This window comes from Cryptomeria japonica, chromosome 2 (assembly GCF_030272615.1).
Source record: "Cryptomeria japonica chromosome 2, Sugi_1.0, whole genome shotgun sequence".
Classification (NCBI taxonomy): domain Eukaryota; kingdom Viridiplantae; phylum Streptophyta; class Pinopsida; order Cupressales; family Cupressaceae; genus Cryptomeria; species Cryptomeria japonica.
The window spans coordinates 502,171,005-502,196,805 of record NC_081406.1 but is presented as its reverse complement, the minus strand read 5'-3'; the positions used below and the strand labels follow the sequence as shown (position 1 = coordinate 502,196,805).

The 25,801-nt window shown below is 39.7% G+C and overlaps 1 protein-coding gene across 6 annotated transcripts in view; it reads right to left on the bottom strand.

Moving 5' to 3' along the window:
* LOC131078912 (uncharacterized) overlaps positions 1 to 25,801 on the bottom strand; it is a 273,049-nt gene that overhangs the window by 208,420 nt on the left and 38,828 nt on the right. For all 6 annotated transcript variants that reach the window (XM_058016747.2, XM_058016743.2, XM_058016749.2 and 3 more), the window contains exon 4: positions 17,673 to 17,881. In XM_058016747.2, the coding sequence (XP_057872730.1) occupies positions 17,673 to 17,881 (209 nt within the window). The remainder of the gene's footprint in view (positions 1 to 17,672; positions 17,882 to 25,801) is intronic.

Here is a 25,801-nt window from a genome sequence, read left to right as displayed (position 1 = left end):
ATCTAATTCTTTAACTAATTTAAAATTGTTGCAGGAAAACTTTTGATGGAGAGGCACCCAAAAATCTTTTGGTCTCCATGTGCGGCCCATTGCCTTGACCTCATGCTGGAGGATATAGGTAAGCTTGGATGGGTGAAAGAATGCGTTGAAAGGGCCAAGAATATATGCAAATTTATTTACAATCATGCATTGGTCCTTAGCATTATGAGGCAATACACGGGGGAAAGGGAGTTGGCTCGTCCTGGTATAACGAGATTTGCCTCAAATTTCCTCACATTGAAATCCTTGTTAAAATCAAAGGCATCTTTGAGGCGCATGTTTGTTGGTGAGGAGTGGACTTCCTCATCCTATGCTACGACCACTGCAGGGATGGATGTAGTAGATTGCATTTTTCATGAGCCAGGTTTTTGGATCCCTTGTGCAGAGATCGTGCAGGTAGTTTTATAAATTTATAATATTATATGCATATTTTTGTTTTGTTTGCATTGTGCAACTTTGCAATTTTTCTTATTTTCATGCACACTTGTGAGTTAACTATTTTTGTTTAACATTATTTGCAGGTCACTGAGCCCCTAGTAGTTCTCCTACGAGTTGTTGATGGGGAGAAGCCCGCTATGGGCTACATATATGAGGGCATGGATAGGGCCAAGGAGGCCATTAGATCCATATATGCTGGAGTTGAGGATAAGTATAGGCCCATTTGGGACATAATTGATAGAAGATGGCATAACCAACTTCATAGGCCCATCCATGCAGCAGCTTATTACCTCAATCCATCATTTCATTTCCATGCTGATTTCAAAGCGGATGAGGAGGTTCTTAGCGGGCTATATTCAGTAGTACAACGGATGGGCACTGATACCACAGCTACACTTCTTGAGATGGATGCATTTAATAATGCATCGGGGGCAATCTTTGCCAGCCAATTGTGCAAAGAGGGTCGGACAAAATTGCAGCCAGGTAGAAAATTCTAAAGTTTATGACATGCATTTTAATTTTTCATTTTATAATCTACCTTTAAAGTTGGAAATGAGACTAATGTTTTTTTCTTTTCCTTATCTCAGATAGATGGTGGCAAATGTTTGGGCCTTCAACCCCAAACCTTCAAAAAATTGCCATCCGCATATTGAGCCAGCCGTGCAGCGCTTCTGGATGTGAGCGCAACTGGAGCATGTTCGAGCACATCCACTCGAAGAGGCGAACTAGATTGTCTGTGGAGAGGTTGAATGATCTAGTCTTTGTTCATTACAACCTCCGTCTCAGGACCAGACAGATTTTGGACTCTTACTCCTATTCGATCACTCTAGAGGATGTCGACCTCGAGTCCGATTGGCTCACTGAGTCTACTAATCCAGTCTTCACTGATGAGGACCTTGAGTGGGTTGACCAGGCAGACAGAGAGGCTGAGGTTGTGGCTATGGCAGATGTGGAGGATAGAGCACGATCAGGCACAACACCTATGGCTACTCAGACTGGCACATCACAAGCAGAGACTATGGCTACTCAGTCATCCAGGACCTACCTTAGACGCCTTTCTACGAGGCAGATAGACGAGGCTGAGCCAGAGCCAGAGCCATAGACTTGTTTTTGTTTACACTTTACAGTTAGATATATGTTTGGGAACATTTGAAGTCATGGATTTTATATTATACATTGGACAACATTTATAACTCTATATATCTATGTTTTCTAATTCCTTCAGCTACAATTTACATTTCTACGCATGTGATGGATGTATGTTTATGTATGTGATAAAATTAGCTTCTATTTGATGATGTTATAGTGTCTTTAAGCTTAATTCAATAATGGGTGTATGAAACAAGTTTTAAATCGTTGAAAATCTCTAAATTTCAAGGGTTTTCTTATTTTGCCGAGTCATTGCCGAGTCCGAGCCGAGTCACGAGTCGAGTCAGCCTTGCCGAGTCAGAGCCAAGTCCGAGTCTGGGAACTTTGGTTTGAAATTTATAATGCAGAGTCTCATGTGTGCAGACTCAAGAAAGCTCTCTATGGGCTTAAACAGGCTCCTAGGGCCTGGTATGAAAGAATTGACACATATCTCTAAGGACTAGGCTTCTCTAAAATGATGCAAATCCTAATCTCTACTACAAAAGAAATAAAGGTGATATGCTAATGTTGATTTTATATGTTGATGACTTATTAATCACAGGAAATGATCATCTTATAGATCAATGCAAGAAAGATCTATCCAAAGAATTTGATATGAAGAACTTAGGACTCCTTCATTACTTCCTAGGATTGGAAGTATGGCAGAATTCTGACAACATTATACTAAACCAAGGAAAGTATACCTTGGATATTTTGAAGAGATTCGGAATGCTAAACTGTAGGCCCATGACTTCTCCTATGGAAACCAATTTACATAAACTTAAAGAAGAAGCAGCAGAGTCACAACCCACTGACTCTACTCAATACAGACAGATGATTGCGTCCCTGATGTACCTAGTGAATACAAGGCCAGATATTTGTTATGCAGTTAATGCCTTAAGTCAGTTCATGTGTGAACCTAAGGAGATACACCTGGTTGCAGTAAAAAACATCATGAGATACCTACAAAGTAATCTAAACCTTGGTCTCAAATATGAGAAAGTTGACATAAACCTACATGGATTTATAGATTCAGATTGGGCTGGATGTGTAACTGACAGAAAAAGCATTTCAGGGTGTTGCTTCAGTCTAGGTTCAGCCATGATATCTTGGATCAGCAGGAAGCAGTCCTCTGTAGCTCAAAGCTCCACTGAGGCAAAATACATTGCAGCTTCTATGGCTGCTTGAGAGGCAGTATGGCCTAGGAAGTTGTTTGTGGGGTTGTTTGGAGAACCTATGAAACCCACTATTATACATTGTGACAATCAGAGCTGCATATAACTTTCAGTTAATCTAGTGTTCCATGACAGATCCAAGCATATTGAGATCCCATACCACTATGGGCGAGATATGGCAGACAGAAATGTGATTCAATTAGAATATGTTTGTACAGGAGATCAAACGGCAGATATTCTAACCAAACCTCTTCGAGAGTGAAGGTTGATCACTTCATAAAAGGTTTAAGTATGATAGAAAGGTAATTTGCTTTATAATCTATATTTACATATCAATAAGATGTTTAATGTGTAAACCTCTGTTGTCCTCATTTTTGTTTCCAAAAATGAAGGACCACTACATGAAATTTTTGTGAAAAAATGAAAAAAATTACTCTATGGCACGCTTCCCGAGACAAAATTTTGACTAATCCTTGGACTGGCTTAATCCTCGGTCCATCCTCGAGCTACGTTTCGAATTTCGTCGAATTCTGGGTTCATTTGCTATGTCTTTACTTCAATTTCGGGTTTTAAAACCCCGACTGCAGGTGGAGAATTTTCTTCAAACTGCAAGTTTTAATGATATTCATTGTTTTGGTCTTTGTAGGGGAATTTTTGGCTTATTACATGTGCACTTTTATTTAAAAGATGTTACTTGTAATTTGTTTTAAATTTCCCTTTTATTGTTTTTATCTTTTTTATTGTTTTTTGGTCTTGTTTAGTTAAAATAGGTATTTTTTGGCTAGATTACAAGTAAACTTGCAGTTTGGTCTAAAAACCCCTACTTTAATGGTTTTTACATGTAATAGAGATTTTAAATCCCCATTACATATGTGCAAGCATTTCTAACTTGTTGTAGGGATTTTATTTCCCTTTTACAAGTAATTAAAACTTGCATTTCTCTCCAAAAAACCCGATTTTATGCATAAAGTGCATTTTTGACAATTTTAAACTTGTCATTTGTCTAAAAAATCCCGATTTTGGCCTAGTAAGTGAAAAAGTGAATTTTAAACTTGCTACTTGTCTAAAAAATCCCGATTTTGACTAAATATGAGGAAAAAATAAAATTAGAACTTGTCATTTGTTCTAAAAAACCCGATTTTAACATGTTTGTGCATTTTGAACTTGTTCTTCTCCTCCAAAAACCCGATTTTCAGTTGGAACCAAAATGTTGAAGTTTTCAATCGATTTTTGTGGAGATCTTCAAGGAAGGAGAGGTGTTTTGGTTTCTATCCTATTCCTATGCATTTGAAACCACTTGTCACGCCATTTGGGGGTTGTATTGACTGGTTTTTTGCTCCAAATCAACAAAAACGTGTTTCCAAAATGCCACATTTTGGGGGATTAAAACTTAATGAAGCTGCATTCTTCTAAATCGATTTGAACTCTCCTACCTAGGCATGGAGTTTGGGATAAGATTTAAGCTATTTAATGATCCATCAAAAATGCATTGAATACCACGTTTTTTTCCTTCTCCACATGATTCCTTTGGCTGCATATTGGAAGCATTTGATGCCACGAATCTCAAGGAATTGTATCATTTTTGCCTTTCATGGCAAGGCGTTGAGGGTTAAGGAGGATTCAATCTTTTTCCAAGACATTCTCATTTGCAGCCACGTTTTTTCATATAAGGCATTTTTTGCAAAACATGACTAGGGTTTGGCATCTCGGTTTGTCCTTATTTATTGATTTTGCTCCTCATTCCAAAGATTGTTGCATTTTTGGAGAAGCATTTTCAGTTTGAAGAAAGGTATGTTCTCTTTCCTTCCTTTCCTTCATTTTATTATTTTCTTGTTTTCTTAGTTTTCTTTCTTAGTTGCATTTTTTGGAAATATGTTGTTCCTCCCCCAAAAATCGGTTTTCGTGAGAGAAATCTTCCCCTTGGTATGCGATTTTCGAATTGCATTGTTCTTCCCAAAATTCCCTCTTTACTTGTATTCGGGATTTTTAATCCCGATTACAAGTTCGTTGGAAATATGTTGTTCTTCCCCCAAAAATCGGTTTTTGTGAGAGAAATCTTCCCCTTGGTATGCGATTTTCGAATTGCATTGTTCTTCCCAAAATTCCCTCTTTACTTGTATTAGAGATTTTTAATCCCGATTACAAGTTCGCTGGAAATTCTTGTTCTTCCCCTACGGTTAAGGAATTTAACCATTTTTGGATTTAACCATTTTTGGTTAAAATTCTAAATTGAAAAGTGTGAAATATCTCTCGCTTTCAAATTCAGGTTTTAAAAACCGGATTACATGTTGAAGAGTTCTTCCCATTTTCATGAAAATGACTTTCCCGGATTTTCCCATTTCTATCTATTCATGTTTCCCATATCCGTACTTTCCATCTTCGTAATTTTCTGCAAGTCAAATTCTCATTTTCCATCCATTTCTCCATTTGCAATTTTACAAGTGTACTTGCATTCGGGTTTTAAAACCCCGATTGCATGTATGTTCTTTCCAACTTGTATACTTGCGAAAATTTCCCCAAGATCTGAAATTGGTCAAAGTCAAGATTTTCCCATATATTTCCCCTCTTCCTCTCACAAAATCGTGGAGTTCTAAAATCGAAGGTTTACCCATTTGGAGAAGGAAGAATGATATTTGCAGCTGACTATGATGTTGTCTTAACTCTTTTAAGTCTTCATCACAGCATTCCAGGTTCACAATCAATGTTAGATTTGCCGGCATCTCCAGCTCCAAAGAAGATGAAATATAAATATGACAAATATCAGAATGAGGTATCACCTTCCCAGGTTTCTTCTCCTTTGGATCGCATCAGAGACACGGAGATAGGGCACGTTGATATGTCAGAATTCGTCAAGAGGGTAGAAGATCCACAGGATAATAACTTGCAGCGGTTGTTGGACAGCCATATCCATCATGCATCTTCTTTCCCGGTGGCTGCCCTAGAACCTGAGTTCGTTCTTGCCTGCGCCCATCATTTTGACAAAGAGTCAAGAGTCATCAAAAATGATGATGGCTAAGCTATAATCCATCTTGATGCAAATACGATCGAGAAGGTCTTCAGAATACCTCTTGCACTTGTTTATATGGAAATCTCCAAAGAAAGTGCCGCGGAGTATTATGTGAAGAGGGAAAAAGATTGCAAGCGACACATCAATAGGTGGATCCAAGAGCCACGAGCTTCCTTCTCAAGGTGGGCAAAGTTGTACCGCTGCGATTTCAAATGGGAGATAGGAGACACCATAACCCTCCTCAGCAGGATGATGGGCCTTGAGCATTCCAATGTCTTTGAGTCATGGATGTACCAATTCATCATGTTCATAAGGCAGTCTCATCACATTTCATAGGGAGAAGTCATCAGCGATGCCTTGTGCGAACAACTTGCAGCAGTTCCTACCACCATGACCTTCTTCATGAATTCATATTTGGTATATATGGCAGCATCACTCAAACAATTTCCAGGTCTTTCTACCAAGGGTGATCGCTCACTTATACCAGTTTGGGAGTATTATGACCAGTTGCCATTGAAACCCAGCAAACTGCATTTCAGAAGAGTCCAAGATGCATTCTTCGGGTATTTCATGTGTCAGTTTGATAGAAATCTCAGGAACAAGAGAGAATCAGATGAGGCATGGGATAAGGTGTGCGAGTATGGATGTTTGTTTCTGCAGTTTCCCACCTTCACCTATATGAAGATCGGATGCTATGGTGGTCAGCCATATATGCTTCCCAGATACCCAACTGATAAGATCATTCTTATGGAGTTGGGAAGACAAATCATGGTTGTTCACACTTTTCAGTCTGCTAAGCACAAGGTTGGAATGGGCATCTCTACCACAAACCCATTGAAAATTGACTGGTATTCCCTTGTCACATCTATGAAGGCTAAAGCCATGGAGACTAAATTGCAGGAAATCAAGCTCAAAAGGTTTAAACCTAGAGCTGATTTTGATTATAGGGGTATGAAGGAGAAGATCAAGAAATCCTTTGTGCATGTACATCGCATTGAAGACATCTGGGTAGATCTCTGCACGGAAGCCGAAGTTCTGAAGATGGATTACTCCAAGCTCACTGTTGAGCAAATTGTTGATTTGAACTTGGTGAATATCCCACAAGGGATGATTGATGATGGGCACATACTTGATCCTGAATACATTTCACGGAGGGTTGAGGAAGCTCCACCTCCTTTGATCCAATGGTCGCACAAAGAGTGCATATCCATCGTTGACAGATTTCAGCCTATCTTGGCCAACACCAATGCATGGCTAAAAAGTAATGCTGTTAGACTTATAAAAATCAAGGTTGGTAAAGAAGATGATTCTACGAGGCCTCTTGGACGGAAGTCTCAGATTCAGTTTGACAACAAGGAGGGTGCTTCATCTTCGGGCACAAGGATCAAGTTGCGAGTCAGTCGTGTAGTAGTGCTTCCTCCTAAGGAGACGACAGTTCGAGGGAAGGAAAAATCACGATTCCATGTTTAGGTGATCGATCTAGATAATCCAGAAAAGGGGCAGCAATCTGATGATGCTCCTAAGTCTCCAGTTTCAGACTCGCCTCATGAGATCATTACTCCAGTTTCCATTGAGACGCCTCTTTCTCCTCCTGATTTGCTTGCGGATGAGTCTCCTCAGAATGCTATTCCCATTTCAGCATACGAGCCATCTCCTGATCCTCAACAAGAGTGTGTTGGAAGTTCCTGAGGATATTCCTACTTGCATCCAGTTATCAAAAATTGATACTTCCACTTCTGGTTTTGAAGAATTCAAGAGGCAAGCTTCATGCCCATTGGTAACTGAGCAAACCGTGGTCGCTGTCCAAACAGATATTCCTCCCAGGATGACCACGGTGATTCAAACAGAAACTGCTTCTCCTTTGCCTACGGCTACTACTGGAGGGGAGTTGATGACTTTGCCTCCATGGCTTAGTTCTTTTACCCCGAAAAGGAAGAAGCAAGAAATCTCATCTGATGCCTTTGATTACCAGCAACTGAAACAATCCAGATCCAAAGTTGCTAAGAAGGCCAAGAGTATCTCCAGAGTAACTGTTGACAGCAACAAGATAAAGGTAGCTGAAATTGTGGAACCTATTGCGAATAAGCCACTTGAAGAAATGTCCGCTGCCGATTATAAGGTTACAAGGATAGAGTTGGGAAAACAGACGCATGAGGTCATTAAACATGATGCTCAATTTTTTGTTGCTTCGCTGGTGCAAAGGTGTGATGAGCTTATAGCAAAGAAAGACAAGCTAGAAGAGAAAGACCAACAACTTATGGCAGTCGTTCATAAAATCACAAAACATGCTGCTGAAGGGAGTAACTCCATAGGTTCTTCTGGTTCCCAAGAATCAATTCGTGGAGTGGATAGGGCTGCTCAGAAGATACAAGCACTGGATTTCTGGGTTGATCAGCTTCATGATCTATGTGCACAGGTAATGAAAGACATTTTTCAAATAATGTCTAAGTTGGAAGCCATTGAGGAGAAACTGGATGAGACTTCTAATACTTTCAAAAAGAATTTGGAAAGTGTTGAAGGAAGTTTGACAATCTAGCGTACCATACCCCAACAACAGCTGAGTGTTCTACAGGAGCATGCCATCATCTCTTCTAGGATCATGTACTTGGAATTTGAAGAACTCCCGGAAAACAAGACCCTTGTTCTTAAATCCCTCATTGAGGAGATCGGTGATGCAAAGAGATTCTGGGGTGAAGTTTTCCGAGATATTGTCTCACATTGTGAAAGGGCCTCTTGCAACATAGTAAGTCAGGATGGAGACCTGATTCCAAAAGAAGAAGTTCTTGCTGATTTACAAATGAGGATTCATAATGAATGGAGGAGCGAACAATTCATGGCCGCTTCAATTCAGGCGTTGATGAAACACCAAGCCTTTCTGCATGAAATCCAGTCTATTCTCGATAAAAACAATTCTGCACTCCTCCGATGTCATGACACTATTGTGAAGGCCATGGTTGTTGTCAAGAACACCCATGAACCGAATCCAGAGGAACTACAAACGAGCATCCAAAAATTTCAAGGATTTGTGTCTTCACCTACTTCAACTTAAGTGTTTTTCAACACTTAGTTGAATTTTCCCTCTTTTGTAATATTTAGTTGTAATTTTGTTTTGACAAGTTACATGTAAAAGTTTTGTTTTTTTTTGTAAAATGCAAGTTACAGATTACTTGCACTTTTGTAATTACATGTAAGGCAACTACAAGTTGTGTCCGATTAGAACTGTAGTTGGAATAAGTCTTAGTTAGTTGGAATAACTCTTAGTTAGTTAATTAAGTCTTAGTTAGTTATTGAATAAGTCTTGGTGGTTGAGAGAATCTCTCAAGTTAGTTGGGATCCTCCCACCTTTTTCTCAAGGCTCCTCTTCTATAAATATTTGAGGGGTCTATTGTAATTTTTATCTTTTGGGAAAGCAAGCAAAAACTCTGCCAAATTTAGAGCAAGAAGTCTTTGAGCTTATGTATGTGAATTGAAAGTTTTTGAAGAATAATAAAGAAGGATTACTCAAGTTTTGAGTCTTTGAGCTACATGTTTGAGTTTGAATCTTTTTATTTCTTCCATGCAAAGTGTTTCTAAAGGAGCTTAGTCTAATCTGATTTGAAGTCTTTGTGCTGCAAGTAGAGAAGATTAAATAAAATAGGAAAATCTCTAGAAGGAGCAGCAAGTCTTTGAGCTTGTGTCAATTCTTGAGGAAAAATTACTGTTTGATAAGAAATAGCAGCAAGTCTTTGAGCTTGCATTAGTTTTTGTCTTTGTGTTGAAAGAATAGATTATTCCAGTCTTTGAGCTGTTATCTTTTATTCGTTGTAAATTTTAGTATAGCAAAAGGTAGATAGGACTTCACCTAATCAAGTCTTTGAGCTTGATATTGCTGTCCCGTTCCGAAGGAAGTGACGGAAGTCTTTGCGCTTTCAGGAAACTTCATTTCCTTTCTCTCATTTTACTTGAAAGTGGTTACTGTTGTTCATATTCAATCGCTATCCTTTTCTGTTAAGAGAAAAGGATATTGTCTTTCTTGAAAAAAAAAGAAAGATTGTTGTCCCATCCTATTTTATTTCCAAAGTTGTAGTTAGATAGGGGGAACCTTCCCTTAATTAGGAGAGTTTTTACTCGTGTGCTGTGGTTGAAACCACAATTTTGTATATTTCCCAAGTGTACAAAATTTTCAACCAACAACCTCTTTGTCATCATAGGACATTTTAGATTTTTATCCCCTGGGTTCATATCTAAGAGGTGACGATCTCTCAAGATAATGAACACTTGTATGGAGACATTATAAGGTGACAATCTTATAATGTCCAAACCAGTTATCATGTTGGATCTCTGGTGTGTCATGGATGAGCCATGATTGTGTTGTGGTAAAACATTTATATGAGATGTTAGTGCACCTACCACAACTTGGATAAACATGAGAATTGAATATTTTCTCATATGATTATCCTTAAGTATTGCGTGCTTAGGCAATACTGATATCACATGCTAAGGTGATATCCTGTCATCACAAGATCGATGTGATTAGACACTTTGTATCACGTGTTTAGGTGATACTTCATATCATGTGATTAGGTGATATGATTTCCTAAAAAGTTAGATTGTGTAAAGAATGCTAACTATCATTTGAATTGTAATGCTTGATGCACTGCTCTCATTTATCTTACCTAGTTAAGAGGGAGTGTTAATGCATGATAGCTTCGGTAAGATAAATGATTGAATAAGAGATAAATGAAGTCTGTCATTCAATCATTTATCCTATCGATAAACCATCAAGACAACTTCAAGCTATTTTCATCTGATAATCATTCCTCTTTTATATATCAAATCTACTTAGTCGATCAATATCGATAATCATGTTAATATATTCAAAGCATATGTTTGTTTTTTATTTTTGAAGGAATCGGTAATGTAATAATTATTGATAATTTCTTCTTTGATCATCAATTGCATTTCTGCAATGTCTTTAATGATTTAAACCTTTAACAATCTTAGTCGACTGTTGTTAGTCACATATTTGTCTTTAATCACTGCATTCAGATGACCACAATAATAAATCGCTCTATTAGTTTAGTCTGAGTCGTAGTCTTCTATATTGAATCGTTGTAGACTTCTTACACTTTAATTGGTCCTTTGAAATGTAAATGTTGTGTAGTAGAACCGCTTCAATGACTTCACTTTCATGATAATCACTGCGATCGAAATATATTTCAATAGTCACCATCTTAGTTACTCTATTCACTATCCATCAATCTGAATTGAACCTTGTTTTAACACCCCAATCATATCATTGCTTAATCATAACTAAAGTCTGACTTGTCTCATAACCGAGTCGATTGTATGTGAAATGATAGACTTTGGATTACTGTTAAAGTCACTGCATATATTTCCTTAATAATATTTGATTTTAATGGAGCGCTTTCATAAGAAGTCGACCACATAAATAATTGTTTTGTTTAATTAGTAAACTCAAATTTATTATCCCGTCTCATAAGCAATTACTCATATCAAATATTGATTGCAGCTTTAGCAATTATGATCACCGCCTTTATAATAATTTATGCCTGATACTGTTACTGTCACAGAGGAAATCAACGCAGCCCATAGTGCAAATTCTTTCATAACTTGATCGTTGTTGTATGCACTCTTTTACTATATTCGATGAAAAATAATTACTTGAATCGTATCTCTCAAACACCGTTGTCTTTGTAAATGATGTTCAATTTACAATTCAATATGCAAGATGTATTCTTAATTGTATTCTCTATATCTATGTAATTTTCTATCTCTATTATAAATCTGACTATCTTCTTTGTTTGACAGGTGAGAGGAGTATTTTTCGATTTCAATATCCTCTTCACATATATCAAATGATATATATATGCAAGAGGGGAGGATCAAGCAGTGCCTTGACCGGTCATGTCTTATGGACATGACCGATCAAGACACTACTTGATCGCACCCTTTGATATATGTTATCAACCAGTGTTTAATTTATTACCAGCCCGATACTAATCGGGGTTCACGTAACATAGTTTATATGCCAAACGGTATTTACGATGGTGTTGGCGTGGCATATTAACTGATGGGAATCGGTGTCTAAGTTAATTGACACCGATCACTAACTAAAGGTTATATATCCCAAGCGGTGCATACTTTGCCACCCGAAAGCAACTCGATAATTATTTGTTTATTGCTGGGAACGCATCCGATGTGAATCGGAATACATAGTTAACCCGATAATCATCAGTGATCACCGATATACCATGCTAAATGTTAATTACCCAAAATATGAAGAATAACGATGATAAAGGAAATACTTTTCAGACAAAATAAAGCCCTGGTGTCAGTTCAAGAAACAGGAACCCCCAAGGATCAAAGAATGGGCTACTTCAAAATGGTTTCTCACGTAATATGAGGCAGCTCTATGTACCAGTTCGTGATGGGAGAGTGGCATATGGGAATAATAGAGTAGAACATTCACAGGAGATACCAGTGTTGTGCAAAGACACAACATCTAGAAGGCTCTGAGGCAGTAGATAAGGCCAAATTGGGATAGACCATGAGCATGTTTGGGTCATGTTCTTGCATGAAAGAGAAATATGTGGTGGGCAGCAACAAGAGCTTGGGAAATATTAGATGGAATTGGAGCGTTCCAGAAATTGATGAATACTATTTTGTGATGTGCTTTGCTGAAGTAGAAGAACTTGACGTTAATGCAATACGGGAGTTCAATATAAGTATCAATGGGTATTCATACCAGTCTACTATTACATTAGATGACTACCTCGATTCAACTATCATCAAGTATGGACCCATCAAAGCTAATAGCTTGGAAAATGTCCAATTTTCTCTCGATCCTACCAATCGATCGAGCATAGGTGCAATTATCAATGCCTTGGATATCTACCAATATAGGAGGCTACCCAATAATGGAACTAAAAGTGAAGATGTGAATGCCATTGCCGATATTGTGAGGCGCTTCAATCTGGAGAAAGAGTGGATGGGTGATATGTGTCTTCCACAAAAATATAGTTGGATTTGGGTGGATTGCAATCAAGACTCCTCACAAAGGATTATTGTAGTGTCTAAATTAATGGAAACCCCATGTGAGGACATTACATTCATCCATGGCAATTCCATTAGTATCACAAGACTCCAAGTCAAAGCACAAACCCTTGTTTGAAACTGTTCCAATTATAGTGCATCCTTGTTCGATGGAATTGAGTTTTCTTTATTGTATTGATATTGGAGTTGAAGAGCCATCCTAAACACATCATGTGGGAGCTTATTCATTCTTTCGTGGACTATGATTGTTGTGAGTAGTTAGTATGTGGACATCTCTGCAATTAGGGAAACTCTGTGAGCATCATTTCTATAGTCAGCTGGAAATATGTTTTTCTTTTGGTCATATGTTTTGAAGAACCATCATGGTACGTTATGTTGTTGTGGCATGGAGCATGATAAAGGTTTCCTCTGTGACCAGAGTTTTCCAATGGCATGTGCTCTATCTATCTTGGTGCAACTCCTTGTTGAACGATGTTCATTTGCTAAGTCGAGCTTCATTCCTATGTGCCATGAGTTCTCCTTGTGATGAGGCATTTGGTTGGAGTTGGTCATCGTGTTTATATCTATTGCGAGTTTCACATTGGATGGAACCACTTAACACTTTTGGTAAAGCAGTGTATGCTTCCGTGACAGAGGGAGCAGCTAGAGGATCTGCCTCAATTGACTTCTGAGGATCTACTTCTGTTGACTTCTGAGGATCTTGGTCATTTTGATTTAGAGGTTGTAGACTATGTCGAGATGGTTTCTCTAGTGATCAGGAAATTGTAGCAGTTAGAGGAATCTATGATTCACGAGATAGAGTTCCATGTGATATCCCTGGATGGGTGGATACTTGGTGGGCTTGGGATTCACCAAGGGTGATGCAAACCTTCGAGACAAGCTTGGAGATATGGATAATGAAGCTCTAATTGAGAGGGAGGCTCAACATTAGTGATCTTCTGTGATTTGATAATACATTTCTCTTTGAGAGAGACTTGAGGTGAAATTCCTTATCTCCACCCTCTAATATGGTTCATGATGGATGTCATGCATGTGACTCCATGACTTCATTGGTTCAGTGCTTGTTGAGCCCCTGTGAACATTATTGAGAGGTGACGATCTCACAATGATGAACACTTGTATTTTTTATCATTATTGTAAGGTGACGATCTTGCAATATTGATTGACCATACCATCATGATGGATATCATGACGTGATATTTGTGGATAAGCCATGATGGTTGATATTACATAAAGAGATATTCATGGTGGATATTATGTGACGTAATATCTGTGGACATGCCATGAAGTAATATCCTTAAATGCCATAATGGTGGATATCATGAGACGTGATATTTGTGGACAAGCCATAATGGTGGATATTACATTATGTGGTTATGGTGGATATCATGTGACATGATATCCGTGGATATGCCATAACCTCTAATATCACGGTGAGGTGATATATTTCTCTCACACAATAAATGGAGCTATTGTGTTTACTATAAGGTGTTATTCCTTATTGAAGGATAGTAGGATTCCTCCCTAGCTAAGAGGGAGTGTTGATTTTATTGTAGTTGTGGTCAAAATCCACAGGCCTACATAAATAACACAAAGCTTGTGATTATATCAATAATAATTATATTGATAATATAATTATTATATTATTTGTAAGATAATATAATTCTATTATGTTATAATATAATTATATTAGAATTATTATATTATTAATTGTGATAATATAATTATACTTATAATTATTAATAATATAATAATAAATTAATATTATATTAATATATAGTCATTAATATTTAATTATTTAATATTATAATAAAGTATGGTGTCCCTTGGTGAAAGGGCACCTCTTGCATATATATTATGAGATGTGTGATCTCATTGAAGTGGGAAAATAATAATAATAATAATAATAAAAGAAAGAAGATAGGCAATACCTGGGACTTTAACAAAAGTTTTCCCTCCTTCCTCTTCTTCACACGCAAACCCACAACTATCTTGCGAAACTATTGTGAAAACCTTACAACTTGTTCGAGAAAACTATGAAATCTAGAATCATTCCACACGATGGCAAACCTTGAATGAGATTACACCTTGATGACCCTCGAATTCCTGTCCTTAGCTCACCTAGATACTCTCAAACTCCCATTCTTGAGCCTCCTCCTCCACAGGTTTATCAGCCTCTAAAGAAAAGCAAAGCTTAACATCTTAAGAACAAATAGCAAAAGAAGAATGAATGGAAATGGAGAAAATAATCACATATTAATCAAAACCATATTCAAATGCAAGTTTGGGCACCAAAATGCCAAGAATAGAAACTATTGTTGCAAAGTGTCCTTCAATCTCTTCCACTTTCCATTCAAACTGCCAATTGTCAAAACTTGCTCTAAGCTTCCAAAGAGCCACAAAACATGCCAAAAAGAAACTTTCTCATTTCCCATACCACAAATTCAAAAGATTATTTAATTTATTTATTTTTGGTGATAAATAAATATCTTTGTTCAAACCATATCACCAACATTAATATTATTTTCCAATCTATCGATAAGTCCTAATTTGCCATTTGGGACAGCTGGCTTACTATTTTTAGAAAGGGGACATGACATTTTAACCAAGGATAAAACAATAATTCATCTTACCAGTAGCTCATGATATAGATGACACTTCCTTATAACACTAAAATAATTCCCAAATTTTACAAAACTTTGTTATCAAGTTTCAACATCTTTGCCCCTGTATTTGGCAACCACAAGCCATACCAACAATTTCTTTATAAGGAATTTTTTAAACCAATGATTGTCAATCAGCCTATTACAATTATTGATTCAAGTAAATCTTGGTTTCAATGAGAAAATTATTTGCTTCGACCAAAGAGAATTATAAGCAACCTAAAGGGGACTACTATTTCAATGTACCATTGATTAGTAAATTTTAGTACAACAATTAAAATGCACTTGTTAGGCCAATACAATGGACAAAACATTTTCTAGTTCTAGTGTATTTTCGAATTAAATTTTGCCCCAAGTCTAGGTTAAGTCAGAAATAAGATGACTGCAAAGACAGAAAACATCCAATCAAACTAGCATATTAATTATGCAAACATTTAAATGAATGAATGAATATTTGACTATTGCGAGTGGTAAACACATTCAACCTTATATGTATTTATATAAACTGGAATAATAAGGAATAAGCATTTGACTATTCCAAATGGTAAGCATGTTCAATTTAATATGTACAGATGCCAATTATTAGTATGAGTTAATATATATACACATTGACAACGATAGTAAAAAATTATGTTAATTTGTGTCTACTCATGCAAAATCTCAATTCAGTTCTAAACTTATGTATTAAGGTTCTATAATGTATATGATGAATGCCTTATCAATGTGATCATATAATATTTGAAGTTTCTTATATTTTTAAAAATTTACATACTTTTTTAATGGTTGTCCCCTAATAAATAGCCTCCCAAAAAATCCATACCAGAAATGCTTCCCTATTCCCTACCATCCCCATCCAAAAGCTAGGTGTAACACAGTAAACAAACACATAAATTAGTACTATTGGGACTTAAATTTTCAATAGTGATTGATATGCCTACTTGCTGCCAAAATTGTTGTTCAAAACTTTCTTATGCAACTGAGATTTTATGAGTTTAATATTGCTTCATACTTATTGTAGGTTTTGTATTGCAATAGTTATTAACTGGGGTTTTGTACCTTTGTATGCAAATTTCCTTATTTGATTCATATTATCTTGTGTTTAAGTTTTAAAACCAATCTCATCTTTTTGTTGTACTCACGCTTTCTTTTTTTTTCCTTTGAACTGGAAGGAGTGAGCATTCACTAAATTGTAAGGTTTTACTTAAAGTTTGTATTGCACACTCAAGAAATCATGCCAGTTCTAGGTTTATTTTAATTTTTCATATTAGGGAATATCATCCTTCACTCTTAAAAAGGAAACTTTTTCTTAAAATTCAAAGAAAGATACATTCTGACAAGTTTTGTTTTAAAGTTGTCAACAACCAAATCTAAAGTCAAATGACTACTTAATTGTCACAAGAAAACCACCCTCATAAATGGCATCTAGATTATATAATTCAAGTGGCTACACTAGCTCTCCCAATGAAAGTAGCAACTGCAGCTTACAATGCAAATCACAAGCTTTAATGACTAAAATGCTTCAATGCAAATCACAATCTCGAAAAAAAGCATATAGTTCGAAATGTGTGTACTTTTTAAGAATAAATTCATTTTGTCATTGGTTATCTATTGGAGAATAGACCAGCTAACTCCTCTCTAGCATGCATTATTATTCTTACTTTCAAACAGTTCTCGCTGTCCGATGCAAGCTAATATTTTCAATTAGTTGTACTTTCAATATACAGTCAAGAAGAGTGTATTTCATTCCATTAAATTTTCAAGACTTGCTTTCATCAAATAAAAATAGAGTGAAAGACTAGTTAAATGAAATCATTAAACTGCCATTTCAGTCACACCATCAGCTTCTTCCATCACGAAAACATGACTAAAACTGGATTAAACTGAAGGCCAAAGAAAACACAACCTCAAACATTTAAGAAAGAAAAATAAAAATAGATGAATGTCCACAAATTACCAAGTCATTGGAAGTCAAAATTACATCAATCAACAATAGAATGTGGGAGCTTAATAGGCTCCAATACTAAAAGAGAGAAACGACTACAAGCTACAAGCTAAGAGCATCAAAAAGATAAGATTTAAAACTACAATGGTAGATAAAGGAAATGCTTTAAAAAGAATCATAATGCTGCAAACAAATAATCAGAAATCAAAGAATAGTTTACTAACCTGGACCCTACCCCAATATAAAGGGACAACAACTTTTGCATGACTTTCAACATAAAAATTTGTCCAGAGAGGGTAGGCGGGAAAATCCAGCAGAGGTGTGCCTGTAAGTGTTGACCTATTGTCATTGCTAACAATTAGACTTCGAAGGACCGTATCAAACTTGGTCCCTGCAGCACCTGCATTGCCTGGACATCCAATACTGCTTCCTCCTGATAAATAGCACAATCAAGGGCAATGTAATTTCAAAATAAAATCTATAATAATATGCAAACTAGTCAACATACAAAGTTTGATGACATGATAAAGTTAAAAGTACTTGGAAATTAAGCTTTGCATTTTGCAATGACTAAATCACTGGATTTCCCTAATGAAACAGTTATTTTGAAAGAATGTACTAGAATTTGTGCCCAATTAATACTGTAGTTCTTTAAGAATATAGAAACGAAATAAATAAGTGAATACAATTTCATAGGTCAAAAAAAACAAAATCATATAGGTCAAAAAATACAAATTCGTATAGAACCTTCTGATATTTTCCTTATCAAATCGGTTGCTTACCCTGAGTTCTCCAAATGAATTTACATTTTAATAAATTCATCAAATCATACTTCCTGAATAACATGTATCATTGCCTTCAGTCAATAAACAAACTTGAACAACTTTCTAAACTAACAGCCTAATCATATTTCAAATAAGATGGTGTTGCTCCCATTTTCAACTAGCCAAAATTCAAACTTTTGTATTAAAATTTTAAATCCATTTTCAGGCTGGTCAAATGTGTGTTTCTTAAGAGTTTTTAGGATTGGTCACTGCGTGGTTTTGGTCAAATACCTTCATTTTTTAGTCTTTTGGTGAATTGATTGACATATATCCCATATTTGCAAGCCCTCAAATTCATCATGAACACCCAAGCCCAATTGGTCAGTGCGGGTTGATGATGTCAAGTTCAATCTCAAGTGCCCGATGTGCAAATCACCTTATGTATTATTCCAATTGTGCTCCAAACTGACCATATGTATTGATGTAAAATGTGAAAACAATTAAGACTTAAACTATGAAGCATTGAGAGAATCTGGTTTGAAGGAATGTTCCCGATGCTATTGCGAACAGAATTCCCAAATTTCGCATTAACCCACTTCCCAAGTTGGGAGATTTTAAAATTTCGACTTTAATCAACCAAATCTCGGAAACTGTTAAATTGGGAATTTTATTAACTCGAAATTTAATTCTTTCTCTAGGCTTTGCTTGTAACTATATCCTTGTCATCCAAGCAAAATTTTGAGGCAAAAGGTTAAACTAGTCAAAAGTTATCCCTATTTTTCTCTTGCAGCCTTTAAGGTTAGAAATGGAACTTCATTCGTGCATCTTTTAATCAAATTTTAACCTTTCAAAAAGGAAAGAGTAGAAAACATGGTTCAAATGCATTCTTTTTCCTTAAATTCTAACCTTTTTGGAAGGAAATGGTTCAAATGTGTACTTTTCTCTCAAATTTAACCTTTGCTATCACATTAATAACCTTCAAAAGATAACCTTTCTAAATCAGGAAATTTTTTGAATCCTAACCTCTCCAAATCCTAACCTTGCTTTTGGGTTTTTTAAAAAGGGCAAATCTCCCATGACCATTTGTGAGAGGAATTGCAGTTCTTGGGGTTTTAAAATGCAAAATGTGGAAGCGCAAACAAATTGTTTCTCCCAGCATGTAGTAGCATACACAAAGCATGTGAGAGGTTTGACAGTATTCCTCAAAGAGATGTCATCTCATGAAATGTAATGTTGCAAGGATTGCACAGGATGTATTTGTTGAAAAGATTTAGCATCTTTCACATGAATGAGATTGCAAAATGGGACTTAAACCCTAAATTACATAGAGGAATATGCAAATTGGAATCCTTTCTCGAACTTCAAAATTGCAAAACATGTTTCAGGCCTGAAAACTACAGAATTTGAAACGCTATGGGTTATGGTGTGCATAGGGAAGAGTTTGGAATGTTTGAACAAATACAATATACAAGCAGACGAAAAAAACTTTTGCCAACACGTGCTTGCTTTAAAATTGGAGCTTGTGGTTCAGTTGTGGTGTGCTATGTTCCAAGTCAATGCTTCAATTTGTGTTGAAAAGTTCTCTGACGTTCCATAACTTGGAAGGTTTACACTCCATGCTGAAGGAAGAATAGTTGCAATAAGAAAAATAGTGAATCTACCAACAGTTGCAAGTCACTATGATATTCAAGATAAAGGTCAATATAATGCCAGTTATTCTACATCGTTTTGTTGTTTGTAACTAGGTAAAAATGGGTTCGGATTGCCTTAAGGCAACATCCGAACCCATATAGGACTGGGTCCTATCCTAAAGGGGTAACGTGCCCCCAAGTTGAGCCCAGCCCTATACCTCCACGCCACCCTAAATACTCCACGCCACAATAAATAAATTGGCGCCAAAAGAGGGAGGCCGACTTGGATTTAATAAACGCTAAGGACTCATATAAATAAAGGTTAAATTGCAAATGCAAATACAATTCAGTTATCCATGAAATCAGCGAATTAGCTCTGCAAACAAGAGGTGTGAAATCACCAAAGAAGGTTGTGCGAATTTGTCCAAGGATTGGGCGAACTTATTCAAGAGGATATAGGGCATTTTGGTGCAGTCTTGAAGCATGCAAAAAGGGCAGATCTGATATATAAAGATCAGATTCAGAAAAGCAAGCTAAGTATTGTATTTGTGCAATAAGAGTGAATACATAATCTGACCTGTGGGTCTTTAATGCTGGGTTTTTCCTCCTTGGAGGTTTTCCCAGGGTATTTGTGTTTGTCTCTTGGTTCCTTGTTTCATTCTTGAATTTACTTGATTATAGTTTACTAAATTACAAATCTGATTAATAAACTAGGGCATGATTAAATGTTACAAATCTGATTACGCCGACGACGCGCGGACAGAACTTTACACAGGAGAAGACACGGCAACGTGAGAATTTTCAATTTTGCTCCAGGTAGCCATTCAAACATACGTTCGACAAGAAGCGGCGGAGGCAGAAATCCCACCAAGTGTCGTGTGGACAGCGCTGGAGGTTAGCCCGACAGTAAACCGGTTGATGAACCACCTCCTCCAGTTGCTTGCACAGGCATCGCTCGCACAACAGGCCCGCCTGGAGGAGAATGCCCAGGAAGAGCGACGACAACAAATCCTGCAATGCTACGAAGAGAACAGCTGACGGGAAATGGAACGAGATGGCGCCAGGCCAGGAGGAAATTGAACCTTGTAATAATCCCGACACACTGCTGATATAAATTGTGGCCGAAAGGCAAAATAAAAATAAAAATAATAAAAGTTTTTTTGTGTACATGGCCTGTGGTTGTTGTGTATGGAAGTGACTTATGCCCAATAGACTAAATAAGGACAAAAATAAAAAGATACAGAGTGACGAATGGGAAGTGGCACAAACCGCGTTGAATCTCAGACAACAGATAGAACGAAGGCGTAGGCTAAGGCAGCTTGCTGAGGGACGACCGGTCGAGGGGTTGCCCGAAGGGAACCCAGGAGGTGTCACGGAGGTTGCGGAGGCAGAGATAGGCGAAGAGAACTGCACTGTCTACACTGTTGTAGGCCTGCCAGAAGGAGTCACAGGGGGTGCCGAAGGAGAACTCTACAGTTCGCCAGAATACCACCGTAGGGTAAGAAGCCGCGAAGAGTTGGTGGAACAAACAAGGCGAAGTCTAAACCTGATCGACGCTACCAGAGACTTGCTAGAGAATTTGTCCATTTTAGAGGACAACCGGAGGGAGACAATGGAAGGTGACGGTACGACCGAAGGTGCCGAGGGAGCACAAGGGTACCGTACGGGAGGCAATTTGTTTGGTTCGGTGTCAGCAACTTTTTCCGGAGGACCCACGAGTGGAGGTTCAGTTGCAGGAGGCGGAGGATCGCCAGGTACAAGCACACAAGGAATTAGAGGAGCGAGACCCAACGGTGGGATGGCGAGTAAACAAAAATTGCCAAAGTTCACAGGGGAGGGCAAGGAAGACCCCTTACGACACTATCCTACATGTGAAACCATTTGGTCCGCCAACGGAGTAACAGACCAAGATGACTGGGTACAGCAGTTCCCAGCCACGTTATGACGAGTTGCCATAGATTGGTACTCCGATGTGGACAAGCAAAAAGTGGCCACGTGGGCTAATCTACAGAAGGAATTCACGGGGGAGTTTCGGTTGCTCCGTGATGACAATGAAATTGTAACGGAGATATACAGTACCAAACAAGGTACCAGGGAGACAGTACGGGCATACAGTCGGAGGCTGAAAGAACTCTTGCGTAAAATGGAAAGCCAACCCGCAGATGGATTGAAGAAACGATGGTTCATTGAAGGGTTGAAATCCTCCCTACGGAGGAAGATGAAAATTGTACCCCCCACGTCATATGACGACGCTTATAATAGGGCGATGGACTTGGAGAGCGAACACAAAACATCAAAGAAAAAGAAAAGTAATAAATCCTCATCCGAGGACGATGACTCTTCACAGGAAAGCAGCAGCGACGACGAGGCTGGCAAACGGGTGCAAGTGCTCCAGAAAGACATGGAGCGAATGAGAAAGGAATTCAAAATAATGAGAAGCACTGGTCGAAACGAAGGGGACATATGGTGCACTGAGTGCAAAGAGGAAGGGCACACAAAGGGTACTTGCCAAAAGAAGGCATTCTGCAAGATTTGCCAAGTGATGGGACACTCCACCAAGGAGTGCCCATACAACATGAAAACCCGAAGTACGCAAATGAACCAGGTGTTGTTCACGAAGCAGGCCACAACATCCGCACCAGCGGGTACCGGCCAACATACTAACACAACGGCATCATCTGGAGGATACCGGGACAACAGACGTGGCGGCGGAAGGAATAGCAACAATAACAATAACGGAAGCCGTATCCAGTATGACGCCAAGGGCCGGCCAATTATCCAATGTAGGGCCTGTAATCAGTGGGGGCACTTCGCCCGTGATTGCACGAAGGAAGCCACCCCTCAGTACCTCTGCTGTTGGTGTGGGCCAGGAGACCATGAGGACGCAAATTGCCCGCAGGCAAGGGTTAATCTCCTCAACATTGAGAAGGCTGAGAAGACTCGTGAGAAAGAAGTACTGGCGATCACCCACGCCCAGACGAAAAAAGCCACTTATCCCGACCCCCGTATGGAGAAGGAGAGATTACGGGAGGCAAAGGCCAATATTGAACATGAGATGACGACCGAACAACGGGACAATGAGGTGGCGAGTACATCATTCCATACGGAAGCGGAAAATAACATCATTGGGCAAATATTGCAGATGGAGGTGCCGATAAAGGTAAAAGACCTTCTAGACTCTATGCCACAATTGAGGACTGCCATCCTCACCAATGTGCAAAGCACCGCAGTGTCGAGTGCACCACACGTAGGGGTTCCCGCCACCGCATCGTCGAGTGCACCACAGGTACGGGTTCCCGCCACCGCATCGTCGAGTGCACCACAGGTACGGGTTCCCGCCACCGCTTCGAAGAGTACACCACAGGTGGAGGTTTCCGTCAGCCCTTCGACTGACTCGATGTTACTAGCCTTGAGCAATGGTAGACACCCAGCTGTGGTAGAAATGGGTATCCGTGGGACCATTCTAAAGGACACCATTGTGGACAGGGCATCTGGGTTGAATGTACTACCAGAAGAAACATGGAAGCGGCTGGGGAAGCCCACCCTGTGGCCACCCACATTCAACCTGGTGGGAGCGGACCAACACGACATTAAGCCACTCGGCCTGTTGATGGCCCAGCAAGTGACAATTGGTACGCAACCATTCTTGTTAGATTTCGTGGTTATTCCCTCGAAGAAGAAAGGCTATGACGCCATCCTGGGGAGAGTGTGGTTGATCAACGCGAGGGTAAACCACAACTGGAAGAAAAATACACTTTCCATGGAGAAGGGAGGACGGAAATATACCATTGACCTACACACCCAAGATGTCGGCGAAGAGCTCGCCTCTTCCGACTCGGACTCAGAGGACTCTAATAAAGGGGAAGGGGGTCCCAATGAAAGCAAGGGCAAGAACGCGATGGAGCCGAACAGTGAAGGGGTGCTCGAATTGGAGGGATGTTCTGAAGATGAGGTATGCTCACTTAACGGGCTCTACCACTGGCAAATGGAGGATTACAAAATGTTCCAAAGCTACAGGCTCGAAGTAGAGGAACCAGAGCAACCAACAAAGGTGTACCTGCCGGAATACAAAGAATATTGGAAGGGAGACGCCCCAAACCCTGGCGACGCAAATAATCCAAAGAGTGTCGGCAACGATTGGAACCCTGTGTGGAAGGCCGTAGCCTTCAAAATCTTTATTATCCTTCTTCTTCTTATGTACGGGAAGGAGACCGTGGTCCCTATAGAAATTGTGGTTCCAGGTCTTTGGATGGCTATTGAAAATAGATTGGCCACCAAAGGGCCCAAATTGAAACCCTACCACGCGACGCACGTAGGGAACTTGAGAGGCCGGACGGACACCCGAGAGCCCGGACGGACACCCGAGAGGATGGAAGGGGACTTGAGAGGCCAGGCAGGCGACTCAAGAGGCACAGGACCACAGTAAGCGACTCTCGGGCGAGGAAAACCGAGAAGGATGAAGGGCAATCCCAGAGATAGGGGACCTGAGCAGACGACTCTCTAAGACAACTAAATTAGGAGATGAGAAAATTTTTTAAAAAAAACGTACAGTCGTATGACAGGCGACCGTACGGTCAAAAATTTAGTTAAAATGAAAAATTGTACGGTCGTACGACAGCGGCCGTACGGTCAAAAAATTATTTTAAAAAAATGAAAAAATTTGAAAAAAAACCGTACAGTCGTATGACAGCAACCGTACGGTCAAAAAAGAAAAAAAGAAAAAAGGGACGGACCTACGGTGGGACCACCGTGCGGTGGTGACACCGACGGCAACCACCGTGCGGTGGTGACACCAACGGTGACCACCGTGCGGTGTGCCACCACCGACGGCGACCACCGTGCGGTGGTAACACCGTATGGTGGACACCGGCGGTGGCACCCGCAACTACAAAGCCGCACAACTCACCCGCCCGCACAACTCACCCGCCCGCACAACTCACGCGCCGAGCAGCCCACAGCCATGCAACCGCACAAACACACACGCAATCGCCTCGTCGTCAGTGGTCACTGTACGGTTGAACTACGTTGGGCGTGCGGAAGGAGGACCGTACGGTGTGCACAGTTGAGCGTGTTGTCGGTATGCTGGAGGTGTGTCCGTACGATAAGAAGGGTGTTGACCGCACGGGAAGGTGGTCGCACGATCGAAGGTGCCAGTGGAGGTGTGTCCGTATGGTAAGAAGGGTGTCGACCGCACGGGAAGGTGGCCGCACGATCGGAGGTGCCAGTGCTGTTGTTGACCATACAGGGAGGTTGTATGGCCGGGGTGCCATCGGGGACATTACAGTGCCAAAAAAGAAAAAGAAAAAAAAACGACGACGACCAGATTTAAAATGATTCGCTGGAGTTTGAAGCCAGGACACTGGAAATTCAGAGTGGAAAAGAAGGGTTTTTGGCATCTTAAAATATCACTGAAATGCTGTGCACCATGGACTTTCGTATGGTTCTGAGGGTTGTAAATTGGTGTTGGCAGCCGGGGCGCTGCCCCTCGACCCCACCCTGTACTGCGCACCTGGGGCACTGCCCCAGGACCCCGCGAGGGGCGCTGCCCCTCGACCCCGCGGGGGCGCTGCCCCAGACCCAGCGAGGGGCGCTGCCCCTCGACCCCGCTGGGGGCGTTGCCCCCAGACCCCCAGTTTATTTTGAGCTACACATTGGCAGGGAAGCCATAAGCCGTAGAGGGAGACGGATTTGGAGGTTGGGAACAAACAGAGTTTGAGGGAAGGCAGGTCCGCACAGTTGTATGACACTAGGGAGTTATTCAGTTCAATTTTTAGCCTTTGGGGAGTGTGATGGAGGATTTGAGATGTCTCCTAGCATTTGTGCCAGCGGATTGTGGCCACCTCCAGGCATGACTGGTATGCTTTGAGGAACTCGGAGTATGTCTCGGCTGGACGTGAGGTTGCCTTGGTGGATGCACAGAGGGCTCGGGAGGAGCTGACCACCAGGTTGGAGGCAATA